General features: G+C 48.1%; 1 protein-coding gene across 10 annotated transcripts in view; it reads left to right on the top strand.

Annotated features, from left to right (window-relative positions):
- The window catches only part of NOL8 (nucleolar protein 8), an 828,826-nt gene that overhangs the window by 189,205 nt on the left and 619,321 nt on the right, over positions 1–20,300 (top strand). For all 10 annotated transcript variants that reach the window (XR_013262355.1, XM_077452483.1, XM_077452484.1 and 7 more), the window contains 2 exons: positions 10,759–10,863; positions 10,977–11,099. Coding sequence is in view for 9 of the 10 variants with exons in the window: in XM_077452483.1 (XP_077308609.1) it covers positions 10,759–10,863; positions 10,977–11,099 (228 nt within the window). In the remaining variant the exon portion in view is untranslated. The remainder of the gene's footprint in view (positions 1–10,758; positions 10,864–10,976; positions 11,100–20,300) is intronic.

Here is a 20,300-nt window from a genome sequence, read left to right on the forward strand (position 1 = left end):
AAAGTTTCTGCGTTTTTGCAGTTGGGGAAGCCCATTATCAGTTTGTGGCTCTATCATTTGGCCTGGCATCAGCCCCCCGAGTCTTTACCAAGGTATTTGCTCCTGTTTTGGTGTTGCTGCGACAAAGCAGGATCGCGATCATGGGATACCTAGACGAACTCCTCCCGAGAGCATCTTCCACCTCAGAGTTAGAGGATGTTGCGATCACCATGTAGACCACCATGCAGACTTTGCAAGAATTTTGGAGGCTGTTGAACCTAAAGAAGTTGGTGGTTGTACTGACCCAGCATCTGGAGTACCTAGGCTTGCTGCTGGACCCCAAGGGAGTGAGAGTCTTTCTCCCTTCAGACAAAGTTCAGACCCTCAGAGCCACGATAAAACTGCTGTGGAATCGCGAGCGGTCGTCACTATCTTTTGCATGCGAGTCCTGGGACTCATGGTGGCCGCCTTCGAGGCAGTGCCGTATGCCCAGTTTCACACCAGGGTCTTGCAGAAAGAGATTTTGTCAAAATGGGACAAATCTCCATTGTCCTTGGATCGCTCGATCCAGGTGAGTCAGTCAGAGACTCCCTGCTATTGTGGCTGAGATCCCCAGTGATTCGGTCAGGAAAGTAGTTCCTACCTATCCAATGAACGGTGATCACAACGGACGCCAGCCTTTCCGGCTGGGGTGGAGTGATGGGCGTTCAGTCGGCTCAGGGCCTCTGGTTGACGGAAGAACCCAAGTTACCGATCAATCTGCTCGAATAGAGAGCGGTGCTGTGCCTCCACACATGGTCGTTGAGTCTTGAAGGACGTCCGATCAGGATACAGTCTGACAACGCCACGGCTGTGGCGTACATAAATCACCAAGGGGGGACAAGAAGCTCAGCCACTGCTTGGGAGGTCGCTCACATACTTCGGTGGGCAGAGCGACACGTTCTGGCCCTGTCGGCCATTTACATCCCAGGGGTGAAAAATTGGCAGGCGAACTATCTGAGCCGACAGATGCTGGACCCAGGAGAATTGGCATTGCATCCAGCGATATTTAGGCTGCTGTGCCTGAAATGGGGCACACCTGATGTGGATCTATTGGCCTCCCGTCTCAATCGGAAGGTGCCAAGATTTGTGTCCAGGAGATCCGCGGGCAGACGCGTCAGACGCGCTGGTGGCTCCGTGGGATCAGTACCGGCTGATCTACGCCTTTCCTCCACTGAAAATGTTGCCACGTCTGCTTCGCAGAGTGGAAGCCGAGGGGATTCCAGTAATCCTGGCTGCCCCAGATTGGCCTCAGCGGCCCTGGCGAATGCCGCTGCGAGAGGACCTCTTGTCTCAAGGTCCAATCATTCACCCTGCTTTACCATCGCTGGCTTTAACGGCATGACTATTGAGAGCCAGGTGCTGAGGACCGGGGTCCGTCGGACTTTGTGATTCCAACTATGTTGAGGGTGCGGAAATCTTCATGTGTGAGAAGAAAGGGTGGCATCCGTGCGCTTTTTCTATATCCAGGCTCCTGCTCTTTTTTCAGCAAGGAGTAGACCAGTAATTGGTGTTGAGCACCATTAAGGAGCAAATTTCAGCCCTTTTTTTTTCAGCGACCCCTGGCGTCTCACTCATTAGTGAGTACCTTTGGAAAGGTACTCACTAATGAGTGAGACGCCAGGGGTCGCTGAAAAAAAAAGGGCTGAAATTTGCCCCTTAATGGTGCTCAACACCAATTACTGGTCTACTCCTTGCTGAAAAAAGAGCAGGAGCCTGGATATAGAAAAAGCGCACGGATACCACCCTTTCTTCTCACACATGAAGATTTCCGCACCCTCAACATAGTTGGAATCACAAAGTCCGACGGACCTATATCCAGGCTCCTGCTCTTTTTTCAGCAAGGAGTAGACCAGTAATTGGTGTTGAGCACCATTAAGGGGCAAATTTCAGCCCTTTTTTTTCAGCGACCCCTGGCGTCTCACTCATTAGTGAGTACCTTTGTTCAGGGGGTACGACATGTAGTCCCTTCGGTGCTTCCAACGTTACCCCCATGGGATTTGGACCTGGTGTTGGCACTTTAGAAGCCACCGTTTGAGAATATCAGGGAGATTCCTCTGTTGACCCTTTCACAGAAAGTGGTCTTTCTAGTGGCCATCACATTGGCCAGGATGGTTTCGGAATTGGCAGCCTTGTCTTGCAAGTCGCCTTATCTGGTCATCCACAGGGATAAGGTGGTGTTGCGTCTGCAACCGTCATTTCTACCGAAGGTGGTCTCGGCTTTTCATATCAATGAGGACATTGTATTACCATCATTGTGTCTTAAGCCGAAGCACCCCAAAGAGGTGGCCCTTCACGCTCTCGACGAGGTTAGGGCTCTAAAAGTGTATTTGTCTGCCGCAGCTCCCTTTCGGAAGTCAGACTCGCTGTTTGTTTCGGTGGCTGGTCCAAAGAAGGGTATGGCAGTCTCGTCGGCCACCATTTCCAGGTGGATCACACAGATTGCAGTACAAGCCTACGCCTTGAAGCGTCTGTCGCTCAGGTGTGTAAGGCAGCGACCTGGTCATCTATCCATACGTTTACCGAGTTCTACAAGGTTGACGTCAGTACATCGGCTGATGCCTGTTTTGGCCGCAAAGTTTTGCAATTGAGATTTTTTTCCTGGTTTTTCGATAAAAACGCAGTACTGTTCTGTTAATTCACTGTTGCATTACTTCCGCAAAAGGTTGCGATGTTGGGGATCTCTCCTGTTGAGAATATCCGGTTATGTGGCGGTGTGTTTTATGTACACTGCTGTTTTTTTGTGGGCTTAGTTTCGCTAGTTCCCACTTGCCATGGTGAATGAAGTTGTAATACTGTTTTTTCCCACCCCTCGTTTGGCACTGCTTGGGGACGTCCCATTTAGTTACAGAGAGGAGCTGTGTCGGTCGGTAAATACAAGAGAAAATAGGATTTTTGTACTCACTGTAAAATCCTTTTCTCTGTAATTCACCGCCCGACACAGCACCTACCCCTCCTTTTCTCTACCTTATACTGCTTGTTGACGTACTGAAGCTGCTGGGGCAGCAGGGAGGGTTGTTAGCACAGGGTCCGCCCCCTGGGCAGTACTGACAATTCTGTGTATTGTGTTACAATTTTGCTTAGTTCTTCTAGTGGCAGGCTAACAAACCCATTTAGTTACAGAGAGGAACTGTGTCGGTCGGTGAATTAGAGAGAAAAGGATTTTCCGGTGAGTACAAAAATCCTATTTTTACATTTTTATTTTTATTTCTTACTTACCACTATCATATATACTTCCTAACCATCCTTTAGACACAAGTATTTACAAACCTATACACTCAGACATATATAAAAAAAAAAAACACGCACACACCGGGCGACAAATCCATAGCGTAATTTCCATAGTGAGTTATATAACTCAAGCTGACAAAGTGAGAAGATTGTTTCTACCCACATCTTATTTCATTACAACAATTTTTATTTTATTTTTTCCTGCCCTCTGGTATAACCCTCTACCCCGTTTTCCGTCTAAAACCACGTTTACTGTCCCACTCAACAGAAATTTAGCTCCCAAGTCCCTAAAATCTTTCTTTGGGACACTACATCTGGCTCTAACTTTGTCATTGGTGCCAAAGTGCCCCATTATTATTATTATACAGGTATTATATGGCGCCAACAGTTTGCTCAGCGCTTTACCCATGACAACTGTGTCTTCCCCAGTCCTTCCCAGTAATCTGTCCACCAGATCCATGATGTGCCAATCCTGAGCGCCCGGTACAGCACACAGTTCGGCACTTCGAGTCTTTGTCACAGATTACTCTCCTCTGTCCTTCTAAGAATTGAGTCCTCTTCCACCAAAATCTGTCTTTCCTTTCCCCTCGCTTCACCCCCCCCACACTCTCACTGGAGGAGTTCTTCCCCTGGCAGCTAGGGGAGTCCCTCAGCTCCTGCAGTGCTGGTTCCTGACTACGTTTTACCAATGTCACTCAATGGAGCATAGATGTGGCGCTGCTCATGCGATTCATACAATATTTTCTAATCTAAAATATAAATATATTTATCCACCTGAGATCTAAAATGTGGTTTATGCAGATGCTTCCCTAAATCTTAAACCTAATTGCTTAGTATAATTCTGTTCCAAAAAAGTACATTTATGTGCAGAAAAACATATAACATATTGGTGAACATCAGTTCCAAACGTGAATAGAATATAAGTATTGAAAAGTAAAAATTGATGAAGTGAAAAATAAAATTAAAAATACAAATAAAAGTCCAAATTAGGGATGATTTTCCTTTTAAAGTTCAGTATTAGTGCTCATAAAGTGCTTGGTGCTGGTGGGGAAATAAGAAATCATGAAGCTGGTTTGAAATCCTCTTTCCAAAGTGATCACAGCATACGTGACTTATCTGTGCTCTTATTGTGACTGCAATCACCAGAAATTTCTACCCCGCCTGGGTTATGAGGCATTCCCAGTATTTGCCACTGTGTAGCACCCTTAGGCTTAGCCGATCCGGGATGTTTTAGTGGGGTTCCGCATGAGCCGGAAGTGGTGACCAAGAGCAGATCCTTCCAGCATTGTGGCCTGGCCATCTACTATTTTCTTTCAAATTTGGTTACCCCATCCAGGTGGGTGTAATTAGTAGAGGCAGCATTTCTCCTGATTCTTTTTCTTTTATTTCTGTTTTTCCTTGCTGGTATTTTTCCTTTGCACGGAATCAAACACACATTTATTTCACTCAATGGAGCGTACTTATTGGGATGATCCAGTCCAGGATTGCCCTCCCTGGCCCTTCCCCCTCTATCCTTCCTGACGGTCACCCATCTACTTGTTTTTTGTGCCTGCACCTCCTTGTCTCCACCGGCCTCTGCTGGCCCCTGCTGGCACCTGCTGGAGTATGTTCCCGGCTCTCTTTTAGTATGGTGAGTCTTCTCCAGTGCTGACAGTTGCTTACCTAGATTCAGAACCTGGGCTTCCAGGGAAACAATGTACCGTATTCTCCCTTGATCAGATGATCAAGGAATGCATACTTGCCGCAAGATGTACACCAAGAAGCATCCACACCCACTGGGCATTGTTCCTACTTGGGGATTATACCTTTCCAAATTACCTAATGACTAGTTTCTGACACTAATACTCAACAATACAATACACGTGCATGCGCAGGCAACCACAATCCATACACACTACTCGGACAACACTCAGGTACTCCCAACCCTCAGATACTCGCATACACTGTCAGTCAGGATTTGGTGTTTGTGTCTGTGTCACCTCTGCACAGCCTCCCTTTGTAATCTGACACTACCAGTCAGTCAGTCACCCTCGGTGCCTCCACTCACTAATCAGCCTTGCCCTGTCCCTCCTCTGGTCTGCACTTCACTTACCAGCCTCCTCTTTCTGTCAGCCTTCCACCTCCCTGTCCCGCTGGATATCCTCCCGCCTTCTCTGTCCGCATGGGGTGAAAACTGTCCTTAGTACACCCGCTCCCGCACCATGATGTCCTTCTCTGCTGCTGCTGTGGTTCCCCGTGTCACTTGCTGCTTAGTTGTGGGGAAGGGTCCAATCTGGTCGGGGGAGGTCCGTCCACAGCGCTGCCGCTCTTGGAGGTGGGGGGGGGGGGCGGTTTCCGGTCCTCTGCACGCTGCTCCCTCTCACTGCACGATCTCCCCAGCACTGACTTTCACGCCAAAAAAAAACTCTCTGCAACAGCACCACCTAGTGTATTTACCACTAGTTGCTTAACTGACAGCTGAGCACAAAGAAGGAAGGGCTGAGATCCCAGTCCTGACACAGTCCCTTTCTCTGTCTCAAAAAAAAATAAAAATAAAGATATGGGGGTCTGTTTAGACCTCTGATATCTCATATCTCACCCCACCCAAAAATAAAATAAAAAAAGAACCACAAACATAGGAAGACCCCCCCCCCCCCCCCCGGTCCGCTTGCACTCACCCCTCCACAGTGACTGCTCCCCTCTCCGCACAGGGTTTCCTCAGATTCTCCTTACGGCCAACCAGATCCATCCTGATTGACGAGGTGGAAATCCTGAAAGACAATAGCGAATATTCGCTATTGTCACAAGTGGGTGGGTTTGGGGTGCAATGCTCTGTGTTCCGAGCCCAACCTTTTTCAAGCCAATTAGAGCCTCAGACAAAAAGAAGCCTCAGGAAAAAAACCTCATTCAAACGTATTAGTCCGGCACTCGGGGGGGGGGGGGGGGGGGGCGGTTGTCCCTAATGGACTGACTGGCCGCTCTTAGTAAGACCCCTTTCACATGGAGCAGACTGTCAAGCAGATCTGCCTTCTCAGAGGATCTACTGATCCCCGCTCAGCAGGCGGATGACAGGTCTGTGTCCGCTTCGCTGATGCAAAGCGGACACAGACACTGCCGCTGTTCTCTATGGGGAGGTCGGATGTAAACGGGCCACCTGTTCAATTCCATCCGATCACCATCCGATCTGCTAGATCAGTGATGGTGAACCTTGGCACCCCAGATGTTTTGGAACTACATTTCCCATGATGCTCATGCACTCTGCAGTGTAGTTGAGCATCATGGGAAATGTAGTTCCAAAACATCTGGGGTGCCAACGTTCGCCATCACTCTGCTAGATAGATAGGGAATGGAATCCCCATCCGTCTTTTTTTTTTTTTTAGCAGACTGTACTGTCCGTTTACGTCAGCCTCACCATGGAGAACAATGTGTGGTCCAATTGGGCCTGCCTGAAAAACTGACACAGACTCGATCGGTCTGCTTGTGTGAAAGGGGCATACACTGCATACCTTAATGGGGACGCACAGGTTCTCCGTGCAAGCCGTCCCATTGATGTCATCTGGAATACAGCACCTGCACAAACAGCCTTTGCGCCCAATTTTACATCCTTGTAGGTCTGCATGTATGCCCATGAGCTCACATTATTGTGGGTCATGTACCCACACCCACATAGATGTCAGATTGGGAACATCAGCTTTGCCTGTGCAGCCCTTGCATCCCAATTGACATAAATGAAACTGCCTGTACAGGGATGCATGAAATACCCTGTGCATAACTGTGTGGGTAAACGTGCCCCCCCCCCCCCCCCATAGCTTTACACTTTAGTATGCCACAAATATTGCACTGCCTTTAAAGAGGAAGTAAACCCTGATGGGTTTACTTCCTCTTTTTTTCCCTGCAAAGGTAAAGCATAATGGACTACTATGCATCGCATAGTAGCTCATTATGTGTCACTTACCTGACACAGGAGCCAGCGAAGTCGCCGCTGTCCCCTGTAGTCCGCCGCATCCATGTTGCTTGTGGCGTCTCGCAGCTCCGACGAATCACAGCGGCGCAACCGCGATGACGTCACTCCCGCGCATGCGCACGGGCGTCGCGTCTCGCAGCTCCGCCGCTGCCATACGGCGAAGCCGCGATGACGTCACTCCCGCGCATGCGCACGGGAGTCGACAAATTAGGCAAATCCATTCTTGGATTTGCTGCATTTAGTGCGCCTGCGTGCCGCTGTCTACGGCGCATGCGCCGTAGACAGCGGTGCCCATTTTCGGGCAAATATCTCCTAAACCATATAGGTTTAGGAGATATTGCTTGGACCTACAGGTAAGCCTTAATCTAGGCTTACCTATAGGTCCAAGTTGTTTGGAAGGGTTTACTTCCTCTTTAAAGTGGTTGTAAACCCTCCCCCACAACTTTGTCCCTTGTAAATCAGCATAAAAAACCCTAATGAACACTGCTTGTAGATATCTCCTTACTTAGTATTGTTGTAATCCTTGTTCTGTAGAATGAAGTCACTGAGCATGCCCAGATCTCCCCTGATTTAAGGCACACTCTCTGTCTTATCTATATGTTATCATAACTTCCTAAGGCACAACACTGAACTCTGCTAATCACTCAGAGCTTCCTCCTACACATCATGTGACATGACATACAGTCTAAACTTGTTTCCCTTTGTCAGACTTATCAGCTTCAGCTGATAAGACTGCAGTAATGGCCATTAAACATCCGCAGAAGTAAATACTATGAAATAAACAAGTAAACTATGAAATTTGTATATTTACATTTTTGCGTACGTTCGATTTTAACCATTCTGCAATATGGCGCAATGTAAATATTGTATATGTATTAACTCCATACAGGTTAAGCTTTTATTTTTAGTTGGAATTTAGCAGGAACTTTGTCAAATTTGCCGTGTTTTTATCTGCCAATAATGATTTTAGTGTATTTTATAGCAAAAAATTTGTTTTGATAAACATTTGCGCATATACTGTTGGGTCTAAATAATCTGTAGAACCTTCTTTTTATTCCAGAGGTCTTATGCTTTCAGAAAAACTATGGTTTGGGGGGTCTTTTACAAATTCCGGAAAGTGAAAAATGAAAATTCAGATTTTTTTTTGAGAATTTACATTTTTGCATACATTCGATTTTCACCATTTTGCAAAAAGGCACAATGTTAAAGCTACAAATATTTGTTATTTATTAACTCTGTACAGGTTAAGCGTTTATATTTAGTAGGAATTTTGTAAAATTTTGCTATGCATTTATCTGCTAATCATGATTTTAGTGGATCTTTAGCAAAGATATTGTTTTGATAAACATTTGTATAAATATTGTGGGACCTTGTAAATCAGTAGCACCTTCTTTTTATTTTACTGGTCATGTGCTTTCAGAAAATATATGGTTTGGGAGGGTCTTTTACAAACGTTGAAAGCTATAAGTGAAAAATGTAAAAAGCAAAGGAAAAATTGCAAAAATGGTCTGCCCAACTGAGTGTTCAAAATGGGAGCACAGGGCCAGGGTTAAAAGACAGGTCTTTTTACTGGTAATGACAAACACCATTGTTGCAATTTTGAACCCAGTAGTTCTACTTTTGATTTTGACAAACCCAAGGGCCTCGTTTGGTTCTGACTGTTTTTATAAGAGGCTTACCAGACATACACAGTTCATTATCCTGAACATGGTCTTGTATATTGCAGTGTCTGTCTGTTTTGTCTAAGCTCCATTTTTTCTAGTTGCTTCAGCACTGGAAATTTTTTGTCATGTGCCATTTGGTTTCATGGCTGAAGGGCAGCTTCAGATATTTAACTGACTTTTTACTTTCAGCAGAGAAAATCAACATTGGTGAGATAGATGTATCAGCCTAATATAGTAAACAAGAAACTACAACCCCTTTAAGCATGGATGTGGAAAGGTTTTTTTTTTTTTTTTGTTTTTTTTTTTTTTTAAACCATAAACATGTTCTGCAAGGGTTTTACACAGAGCAGCCCTGATCCTCCTCCTGGGGTCTCTCAGCAGTGCTCCTGACTTCTCCTTTTCTTGAGTGCCCCCAAAGAGAGCCGCTTTCCATGGGGGCACTTGTGCGGGCGAGCTCCCGAGTCCTGCTGCGTCTGACACAGCAGGACTCGGCGCCGCCCCGGTTCCGGTGTCTCTGGATTTGATTGACAGCAGCGGGTGCCAATGGCTCCTGCTGCCATCTATCCAATGTTTACCCGAGACAGCAGCTGGAGCTGCTGTGCTCGACCCAATTGCTGGAACGATTGGGTTCAGGTAAGTAAAAGGGGGACGTTTGGAGGGCAGCTGCACTACAGAAGGTTTTTCACCTTAAAGCATCATGCCTTAGTCCACTCCCAGCTTTGTAGCCCTCTTCACTTAAAGAAAATCTATGATTTTAAACCAAAAGAACTAAACTAAAAATAATACACTGGCCTAGTTAATTATCTTAGACACCGTTTATTAATAAAAGGTGCATAAAAGTACTCGCAAAAGCTATAAGTATATGGACAGAAAATGCATCCTGTAGCAGGGTCTCCTGAACTTAATCCACTTCGCCAGACTTTAAGTGGTTATACCAGGATGATGCCGCTGGATTGCCCTTACAAGCAACGTGATGGGACGTCCCCCCCTTCCTCGATCTGCCTTCTGCTTTTACCAGGATCTCTTATCACACTGGGAGCTCCGATCGACCAGTCGCTGCTTCCGCTGGCTGATCAGAGCAAATCGAGGACTGGACCGATTTGTTTGGCTCTATGATATAGTAACCCGCAATTGATGACCTTGCATCACTTCGGTTTAACCCAGATGTAAACTAAGCCATTTAAAAAAAAGAAAAACATTTGATGATACTAACCATGATGTGATAAAATGCTTTTAAGGGCAGAGGAGCGATCTGGCTTTTTTGACGGATCTCTCCATAAAGAGAGACAGCAATAAAAGAGGTAAATAGAAAAAAAAGAAAAGATTAAAGTGCCCCATGCTTGCGCACAAAGGCAAATGCATGCGCACACACGATGATCACCCCACACGTGAGATATGACCCGAATGTCAGATCATGACCAGTTATTCTACTATGAGACCTCCTGTGTAAATCCAAAGTGGTAACCTGTAAAGGCTATAGATAGTAAAATGTACGGGCATGCGCAGTTTTAAACTGACATGTTTTTATCTGTTTACTCTGTGTAACCTCATCTTTTATATTTTACCAAAAAACTGGGTTATGTGTTGTGTTCTTGCATTAAATTAAAAAGTGTAATTTTTTTCCCACAAGAAAATAACTGCTGCGCAAACTGTGTGATACAAAAATTTGCAAAACCCACCAATTTATTTTCTATGGCCTCTGTTTTAAAAAATGTATAATGTTTTGGAGGTTCTATGATCCTTATGAAATATTTATTTATTGTAAAACCAGCCATACGCATGAATTGTTGTTTTGAACTGGGGCTATTATGTTAGCACCATGTGGCTATTTCAACCATAATGGATATTACTTGAAAGTTGCATATATTAACTTAATTTCTTTTTGAAATGTTATCTTATCAGGATTCCAAGTGTTCAAAAAAGAGCCAGCATTTTGTGTTTAAATCTGATTCCGCAAGTGATGAGGAAGCACGTATCGGTGAGAAAAAAAGCATATTTGCTCACAACGTAAGACCTTTCTGACATCATTTTTTGTATAATTCTTAATATAGTTGTATTATTCATTCTTTATCTTTTAAACTTTTTTTTTTTTTTTTGTTTTTTTTTTTTTTTTCATATAGAATGCAAATCAAAGCACATCTAAGCTATTCAGTAGCAGTGAAGAAGATTCTGATAATGATGAAAAAGAAGATGATGAAAGATTTGAAATCAAAGCTCAATATGAAGGGAGGTCTGGTAGGAAGGTCAGCATAAATTAGTGTAACCTTTTTAGATGTTGAAGAATGTATGATAAAGTGCTGTGTGCCTGTATCTGCAGATATAGCTAAAAAGCAATGTGAATGGCAACGAAAACTATAAGTGGGAAAAATAAATGTGGCATCTGTTTTCGTTAGTGAGCAATCTACTAAAGCCATCTTCACTTTTTTTTTTATCTACCAATGGTATCCACTCTGCAATTTCCTGTAAGTAATGATAGTGTAACTGGGATGAGGCACGCGAGCAAGGCTAAAAGGTTTTTCTACTTTTGTGGGAAAAATTAACAAAAAATATATAGCATATTGTGGTAGTGAGGTACTAGGTTCTGGGCTCCACCCCCTTGAGGAGTCCAGGCAAGCAAGTGTGCACGTCTGCACAGCTCTGTCTGTCAGAGCAGACAGGGGGTCCAAGCCTGTGGGCTGGAAAAGCGTGCTGAGGTACTGGGTGTAGAGGAACTCTGTTATAGAGCCGAAAGGGCTGAAGCATAAGTCTGAGCAGCAGTGCTGCTAAAGAGAGCCAGATGGCTTGGTATTTTTGGTTTTACTTACATTGTTGCTGTGGAAAGCTGCAACCCCTGTGTGTGGGCAACTCTTCTGTTATCTGACATTTTCTTTACTTTCTTTAATAAAAGTGGGCCTACAAGCCCTTAAAACAACATATCTGGCATGGACTCGGCTCACTGGTAAGCTCTACCCTTAAGCTAAAACAACCCCCGATATTACAAGTGGTGCTCCAATGCGGGCACAACTGAAGATCCTCGCATATACCAGTGAGCTATTGCCAGAAACTGCCTGTGCTCTGTGAAGTTGTGTGACTGCAAATATAGAGAGTCCACCAGTGTTCGAATCTGCAGTGGATTGGGGCATGCGGCACCTAGCAGCACTGAACCCAGCTAAAGAGGAAAGCAAGCCAACCATCAGTGCAAGGAGTGAGCGGCTGGATATTCATACCTGAAAGAGGGGTGTTGTTGCCCCTGGCAATGCTCGTGCAAGTAGGCCAGAACGCTGTTTGTGGTGCAGCGAGTGGGGGCATGCTGTCTTCAAGTGCCCGTGGTCACTGCTTCCAGTACAAAGTGACATGGCCAGACAAAGGTCTGCAACAGTGTTTGGGAAGCCTGATTTGAGTGTCAGGAGTGACCGACCACCTGACCAGAAGTTGGAGAGGTATGTGGTTGCCCATGGCAACGGCGGTGATGTCAAGTCTGCAGAGAAAAGTATTGCCGGCAGAGAGTCGTTTTAAGTTGAAAGCCACAATGCATCAAAGAGTTTGGGAGAATCAGCAAAGCTCTGCTGGGAGAGTGCGGTCTTCCATGGCGACGGGAGAAAGATTGCCAAAGGAAAGGAGGAGTTGCAGTGGAGATTTGGCTCAGCATCCCCACAGAGGCCTGTGTGTTCCAGCTATCTGGAAATCGCCAGGAGAGAAGCGCTCTGAGGAAAAGTCGTCCAGTGCCATGCCTGGAATATGGCCAGCTTGGGCATGGCATGTTTTCTTGCCCTAGGTTATGGAATACGGCTGGAGATAATGTTGCTGAGAAGTTTTCTCTCCAGGCCCAGATTCCCGGTGCAAATATGTTTGCAGTCACCCCTAGCAACAAGGAGTTTCCGGTTGTGTCGGCAGGGGGTGCTAAACAGTTGGAGATGTCTGCTGTAATTTCATCCTGTGGCCACCAGGGAGAGTGGGCCAGTAAAAGGGCAGCAGAGGACTGGTTTGTGAGACAATGTACTCAAATGAAGATGGTGACCCCTACTACTGCCGTGGGCAAGACTGTCTTTAATGAAATGATGGCTGGAACCGCTGAGTTTATGCTGAAAAGGACTGGTGATGAGACTGTCCATGATGATGTGAGAGTGACCCCAGATAGTTTAATTGACTTCTGTTCAAAATTGGCCCTAGTATATGAATGGGGACCTTGGCTTGTGGGCTCCTTGAGGGTAGGGACCGATGTGAGTGTGCAATGTACAGGGATAGGGACAATTGTAGACACGCACTCAGGATGGACTGGTGTCTTTATTGAACCTTACTAACTATGTAACTATGAAACTAGAGTTCCGAGAATTTCCGTCTCCTCGTTTTCTGAGATCTAATGTTCCCAGGGATCCAGAGAAAAATGAGTCTCTTTCTAGCTCTGGATCATCTATTATCCCACTTGGTGATATCAGAGGTTCCCTTAGTGGAACAGGGCACGGGTTTTTATTCAAACCTTTTCATGGTTCCACAACCAAGCAGAGAGGTAAGACCCATTTAAGATCTCAAAGATCTGAATCGGCACTTAAACATCCAATCCTGGGGCGTGGCCAAGATGTCGGCGTGAGCAGACGTGCTTCCCGGAGCTCTGCTAGAGACTGATCCTACTGCATCCTTTTACCCGCGCTATTGACTGTTGGCAGTTTGTCTGGCTCACCCTATGCATCTGCGGGACACAAGGGCGGTAGGAGGAATCGGTTTCCCCCAGGGGCTTTGCCGTTAGACGCTCCGGACTCCAGTGGAGCGGGAGGACTACGTGCCCATTCCAACATGGCGACGCAGACCGCGCCGGCGGAGGCTGATGCATCTTCCCTCCCGGGCATACCTGAAGTGATGGCCGCCATAGCGGCCTGCCAGACGGCGCTGACGGGGAAGATGGAGGTGGTCCAGACGGAAGTAGGCCTGATCAGGCAGGACCTAGATAAGATCCGCTCGAGGTTGGGAGTGGCGGAGCAACGAGTGGGTCAGGCGGAGGATGTGCTGGCGGAACATTCGGTGGCGCTCCGGGCCTTGCAGGCTAAGGTGAGGACCCTGGAATTTCGTGCGGAGGACGCCGAGAACCGCAGTAGGCGGAACAATTTGCGAATCGTCGACCTGGCGGAGGGGGTGGAGGGACAGAACCCCACGGTGTTTGTGGAAGAGCTTATCCGTTCCCTGTTCCCGGAGGCGCAGTTGTCCCCCTACTTCACGGTGGAAAGAGCTCACCGGGTCCCTCCGCAGAGGGGACCAGCGGGGAGCCCCCCACGCACCCTGATCCTGCGCTTGTTGAACTTCAGGGACCGAGATGAGGTGCTCAGAGCGGCGAGGCTGTTGAAGGAGGTCAAGTACCGGAATTCGAGGCTACTGTTTTTTCCCGATTACACTATGGAGACTCAGAAGCAGCGCAGATCCTTCGATGCGGTCAAGGCTTCCATGAGGGCTAAAGGGATCAAGTATAGCATCCTCTTCCCGGCGAAACTGCGGGTGGTGGATGGAGAGACTGTCCGATTCTTCACTAATCCCAGGGATGCTGCATCTTGGCTGGAGACACTACCTGGCTGACTATCCTGAAGATTTACTCCTGGCTGATGTGTCTGCTGCGGTGGCTTTGTACTTTCTTCCTCATTTGCGGATCCCCCCCTTTTTTGTTTTATGTTTTTTACTTTTTTACTTTTTTCTCCATTTTCCCTGAGCTGAGGGGGGGGTATGGTTGTGGTGTCCCCCGCCCTCGCCTCAGTCCGGCTGGGATCCGATGGACTGTTGGAGTGTGCCTGTCGTGCTTGGTTCATCCTACAGGATTGTGGGGACTCCTCTGCTCGGGACTATGTTGTGGGAAATAGCTGGGTGAACCTTATTGATAAGTCTTCTGTACTCTAGCAACTCTTACGGGGAGGTTATAGCGCTGGTGGCAGGTAGGAATAGTGGTCTCCCCCTCTGTGTGTATGAGGTGAGGGGGGGGCTGCATCCTCCTGGCGGTCTGGTGCACGCCTACCTGAGTAAGTTGCTCACAAAGCCTTAAGGGTAGTTTGCGGTTAAGTTTGGGGATCTATGCGGGACTCCACTGTTGGGGTTTTGCGGGGTGGGGGGCGGGGGCGATCGGCCGTTGCTGATCAGTTTTTGTTTAGTCTAAGTTTGGGTTTTGTGTGTGTTGTTTTTTTTCACGGTATGTTGACACATGTACAATTCTACTATGGGGGGTGGCTTCTGGTCCCAGGGTTCACCGTTTTTGCTCAGGAGGGCTTTGCCGCCTACATGTACTCCGGAACTGGGGCACCCTTGGGGGCGGGATGGTTTTTTCTTTGGGGAAGGGGCTATGTGACTAGATCCGGGCATTTATTTTTGATGGTTTTCAATTATGGCTGAATTCTCTATTCTATCCTGGAACGTGAGGGGTCTGAACTCCGCGGTCAAGCGCTCGTTGGTGTTTACCTTTTTACAAAGATACTCACCGCATGTTTGTATCCTTCAGGAGACGCATTTGATGGGCTCACGAGTGCTTGGCCTCAGGAGAGCGTGGGTGGGCCAACACTACCATGCCACCTACTCGAGTTACTCCAGGGGGGTCAGTGTGCTTGTTCACAGATCCCTTGCGTTTCAGCTCCATGGGTTGAAAACGGATCCGGGGGGCAGGTTTATAGTTTTGCATGTTACTATTGCGAATGTGGAGTATGTTCTGGTGGGTATTTACCTGCCTCCCCCTGCAGATACTGACCTTCTGTTTGCCATTATGAACATAGTTATAAAGTATGGAGTGGAAAATGTCATGTTAGGGGATTATAATATGGCTCCGTCCCCGGAGCTAGATAGACTCCAAAGGCCCTCTCGTGAGACTCCGGGTCTGACGCGATGGGCTGATACTTTTGGGCTGGTGGATGTCTGGCGCCATTTTCACCCTTCGGGCAGGGAGTATACTTGTCATTCTGCCACATTTCGTACCTTCTCTCGCATAGATCTGGGGTATGTCTCACAGGCTATGTTGAGTCGGGTGGTGAGTGTGCGGATTCTGCCCAGGGGGGTGTCTGACCACGCTCCCCTCCTCCTTGGGGTCTCTCTTGGGCTCCCTTTGCGGAGGGGACTGTGGAGGCTGTCGGGGTATTGGATAGCAGATGTGGGGGTTCAGGAGGATATGCCAGAGGCCCTCTGTCGTTACTGGTTGGAGAATGTGGACTCTGCGGAGCCCCGGGTGGTCTGGGATGCGTTTAAATGCTGGCTGAGGGGAGAATATGCCTCTAGAATTGTCCGGTGTCGCAAGCGGTCTGTGCAGCTGCTGGAGGAATTGGAGGGGGTGTTAAGGGAAAAGGAGAGTTCTCATGTGGCGGACCCCACCCCCCTCAGATATCAGGAATGGCAAATGGCACTTCGGGCGGTCGAGCTCCATAGGATAGAATTGACTAAGAAGTCTATGCTGGGCACTGCTCAAAGGATTTTTGAATATGGGGATAAAAATGGGAAGATGCTTTCGTGGTTGGCCCGGGGGCACTCTACCAGCGCGCATATTGGTGGGATCAGGGGCGAGGGCGGGACCCTTATCATGGACCCGGAGGGGATCCTGAACCGGTTTGTGCAATATTATAGCGCCCTGTACTCCACTAAGGTGGATTATGAGGACCCGGCTCTCCAGGCCTTTCTGGATGGGGTGGAACTTCCCGCTCTATCCCGAGAGGCGCTGGACCAATTGGAGAGGACCATTTCGTTGGAGGAGGTTCAGATGGCTATGGCTCAAATGCAGGTGGGGAAGTCCCCTGGGGCGGATGGTATCCCTGTTGAATTCTACGCTACTTACCAGGAGTTGGTGGCCCCTAAATTGGTTTCTTTATTCGCCCAGTCCCTGGAGGGGGGGTCGCTCCCCGAATCCATGTCGGAGGCGATCGTGGTGTTGGTGCCCAAGCCGGGTAAGGACCCAGAGGATTGTGCGTCCTATCGCCCGATCTCCTTGATAAATGTCGATGCCAAATTGTTGGCAAAGGTCCTAGCGAATCGGCTGGCACAAGTTCTGGAGAGCCTTGTTCATGTGGACCAAACGGGGTTTATGCCCGGTAAGGGTACCGACATCAACCTGAGACGCCTTTTCCTTAATTTAACTATCCCTCATGACAACGCTGGGACCAGGGTTGTTGCCTCCCTGGATGCCGAAAAGGCATTTGACTCAGTGGAATGGGGATATTTGTGGGAGGTACTCCGTAGATATGGGTTCGGTCCCCATTTCCTGAGTTGGCTGCAGTTGCTTTATAGCGGCCCGAGGGCGCGGTTGCGTATTAATGGTAGGCTGTCGGAGGCGTTTCGGTTGGAGAGGGGCACCCGGCAAGGCTGTCCCCTCTCCCCGTCGTTATTTGCGCTGGCGTTGGAACCTCTGGCGGTGGCCCTGAGGGCCTCCTCGGGGGTGGTAGGGCTTAAAATCGGCCCTCTTGAGGAGAAGGTGTCACTCTACGCCGATGATGCTCTGCTCTATTTGAGAGATGCAGATTCCTCCTTACGAGCGGCATTGGAACTTTTTAATGTATTCGGACGTTTCTCTGGGGTCAGGATAAACTGGACCAAATCCGTCCTGTTTCCTCTGGACCCGGGGTCGAGGGCGGCTGCGGCGGACACTCCCCTACAGTGGGTCACCGAATTCAAGTATCTAGGGGTAGTGGTGGGCAGGGACCCGACACAGTACTTTGATCTTAACTTGAAACCGGCTCTCCTTCAGCTGAAGGCTAGATGTGCCTCCTGGGGGAAGCTTCCCCTGAATCTGCTAGGTCGCATTAACCTGTTAAAGATGGTCTTCCTCCCTAGGTTCCTCTATTTTTTTAGGAACTCCCCCGTTTTGCTCCCGCGAGCCTTTTTTGCGGAACTGGATGGTTGTGTGGGCTCCTTTATTTGGGGGGGATCTAACCCGAGGATTGCACGGTCCACTTTGTGTCTACCTGTGCGTTGTGGGGGGTTGGCTTTGCCCGACTTCAGGGTCTATTATTGGGCGGCGGTCCTTGTGTCGGTTCGTTGGTGGTTGGCCCGATCTAGGACGAACGCTGCGAACTGCGTTGAAGCGGCTGGGGTGGGTTCTTTGGAGGATCTCGCCGATTTAGTATACAAGGGCCCGGGGGCATGTCGGGGGCTTCCACTTCCAACTAGAACGACGCTCAGGGTGTGGGGGTTGGCTAGGAAACGGTTTATTAGGCCGGGAGTCTGGTCCCCCAGGCAGCCAATATGGGAGAACCCTAGCCTCCCGCACTTTCGGACGGTCCCTGACTCGAGGGTATGGGTAAGATATGGGGTGCGGACGTTGGGTGATATCATCACGGGGGGTGCCCTGAGGACGTATGGGGAACTTGCCACTAAGTATGGTTTGCCCGGGTGGATGTATTTCCGTTACCACCAACTGAGACATGCGGCCAGGGCGCAGCTGCCAGCAGCTGCGACCCTATCTATGGATCCGGTGGAGGACCTACTGTCTCTGGACCAGCTCTCCAAGCCTCTCTCGTCCCTGTACACCGTGCTACTCAGTGTGGATTCTCCCAAGATGGAGAAACTGTGGAAAGCCTGGCGGAGGGACATTCCCTCCTTGGAGAAGGAGGATTGGGGTGACTGTTTCCAGGATAGTCTTGGTCTGGTGATTTCTTCCAGAGATAAGGTAATACAGACTAAGTTTTTACATAGGGTTTATTACACTTCGCAGCGGTTGCACAGACTGTATCGACAGCGGGACCCTGCCTGTACCAGATGTGGAGCAGCAGAGGGAACGTTTTTCCACATGTTCTGGAGCTGCCCGATGGTGGCCGCCTTTTGGGCTGATGTGTTTGACACCATTGATGACCGTTTGGGCTTCTCTCTGCCCCGGTCTCCGGAGCTGGCTCTTCTCGGCATTCAGGACGAGGAACAGAGGCCACGCTATTCCAAACTCCTGATTGCCTTTTTGCTTTATTATGCCAAGAAGGCCATTCTCCTTCGCTGGACCTCAGCTTCCCCCCCGACGCTGACCCTGTGGGAGGACATCATTAATAAGGCCCTCCCGTTGTACAAAATGACATATATTAGTAGGAAGTGCCCTAGGAAGTTTGATGGCATATGGCTGCCCTGGACAGGTGGAGACAGGGCAGGGATATAGATACAGGAATTCTCATCGTCAGGTCGGTGGGTCGGGCCTTCTCCCCCCCTCCCCCGCCCCCCCCCTCCTTCTTCTCCCCCCTCCTTCTCTTCTTCGTTTTCTTTTTCCTTCTCTTGTCCTTCCCCCCCGTGCTTTTGCCCTTTCCTCCTCCGCCCTTCTCTTTTTCCCTTGGTCTTCCCTATCTCTGCATGCACCCCCCCCCCCCCCCCTTCTGTGGGATTTGATGAAGGCATGGTGGATATCATACTGCATTATCTCTTGTTAGATCTCTGGCTAGCCACTGCCTTCGCAGGGTAATGTCGGGGACGGTTGTTGTATAATATATGTTGCATTCCATGTGGGTTGTACTATATCCTGATTTTCCTTTTTCTTTGTTGTGTGTTCTGCACCACCTGTTTTATGCTTTAATTTGTATTTTTCTGTTTTCTGAATTGTAACTTGTGTCTCTAATATCAATAAAGCGAACTTTATTCACCGTGAAACATCCAATCCTTTCACATGGAGTCAATCCGATCGTTTTTTTTCCATCCTGCAAGGAGGGGAGTTTTTGGCTTCAATCGATATCAAGGATGCATATCTCCACGTGCCAATATTTCCCGCTCACCAGAAATTTCTGTGCTTCGAAATAGAAAAGAATAATTTTCAGTTTGTGGCCCTGCCATTCGGTCTAGCCACAGCACCACGGGTGTTCTCAAAGATTCTGGCACCTCCTTTAGCCAGATTAAGGGCTGAAGGCATAACGGTCCTAGCCTATTTAGACTATCTACTTTTAATAGATCATTCAGTCTCAGGTCTAAACCGGAGTTTGATCACAGCTGTAAACTACCTGGAATCTCTGGGTTGGTTACTCAACCTAGAAAAATCCTCCTTAAGGCTGGATTCACACCTATGTACCTTGCATTTTGCAGATTTGCACTACAGAACGTCTTCCATAGGAAACCATGGTAAATGGACTGTTGTGCAAATCTGCAAAATGGGCTAAAAATGCATAGGTGTGAATCCAGCCTAAAACCATCAAGGAGATTACAGTACTTGGGGCTGGTCATAGATACCGTACAGAAGAAGTTATTCTTACCCCGGACAAGAATCAGTTCCATTATAGGACTAATTCAACTTATCAAAACAAAGAAAAATCCTTCCATTCGTTTGTGCATGAGATTGTTGGGGAAAATGGTGGCCTCCTACGCACAGTTTTCACTCAAGACTGCTTCAAAACACCATCCTGTTGGTCTGGAACAAAAAGATTCAGGCCTTGGATTTTTCCAGTACGCTTGGCTCCCGAGGTACGTCAGAGCCTAAATTGGTGGTTGATATCCAGCAACTTCCAAAAGAGAAAATCTTTTCTACCTTTTATCCTGGAAAGTGGGGACAACAGATGCCA

The sequence above is a fragment of the Lithobates pipiens genome, unplaced genomic scaffold (genome assembly GCF_037356315.1).
Source record: "Lithobates pipiens isolate NorthernLeopardFrog02 unplaced genomic scaffold, aLitPip1_a1.2 Scaffold_23, whole genome shotgun sequence".
Classification (NCBI taxonomy): domain Eukaryota; kingdom Metazoa; phylum Chordata; class Amphibia; order Anura; family Ranidae; genus Lithobates; species Lithobates pipiens.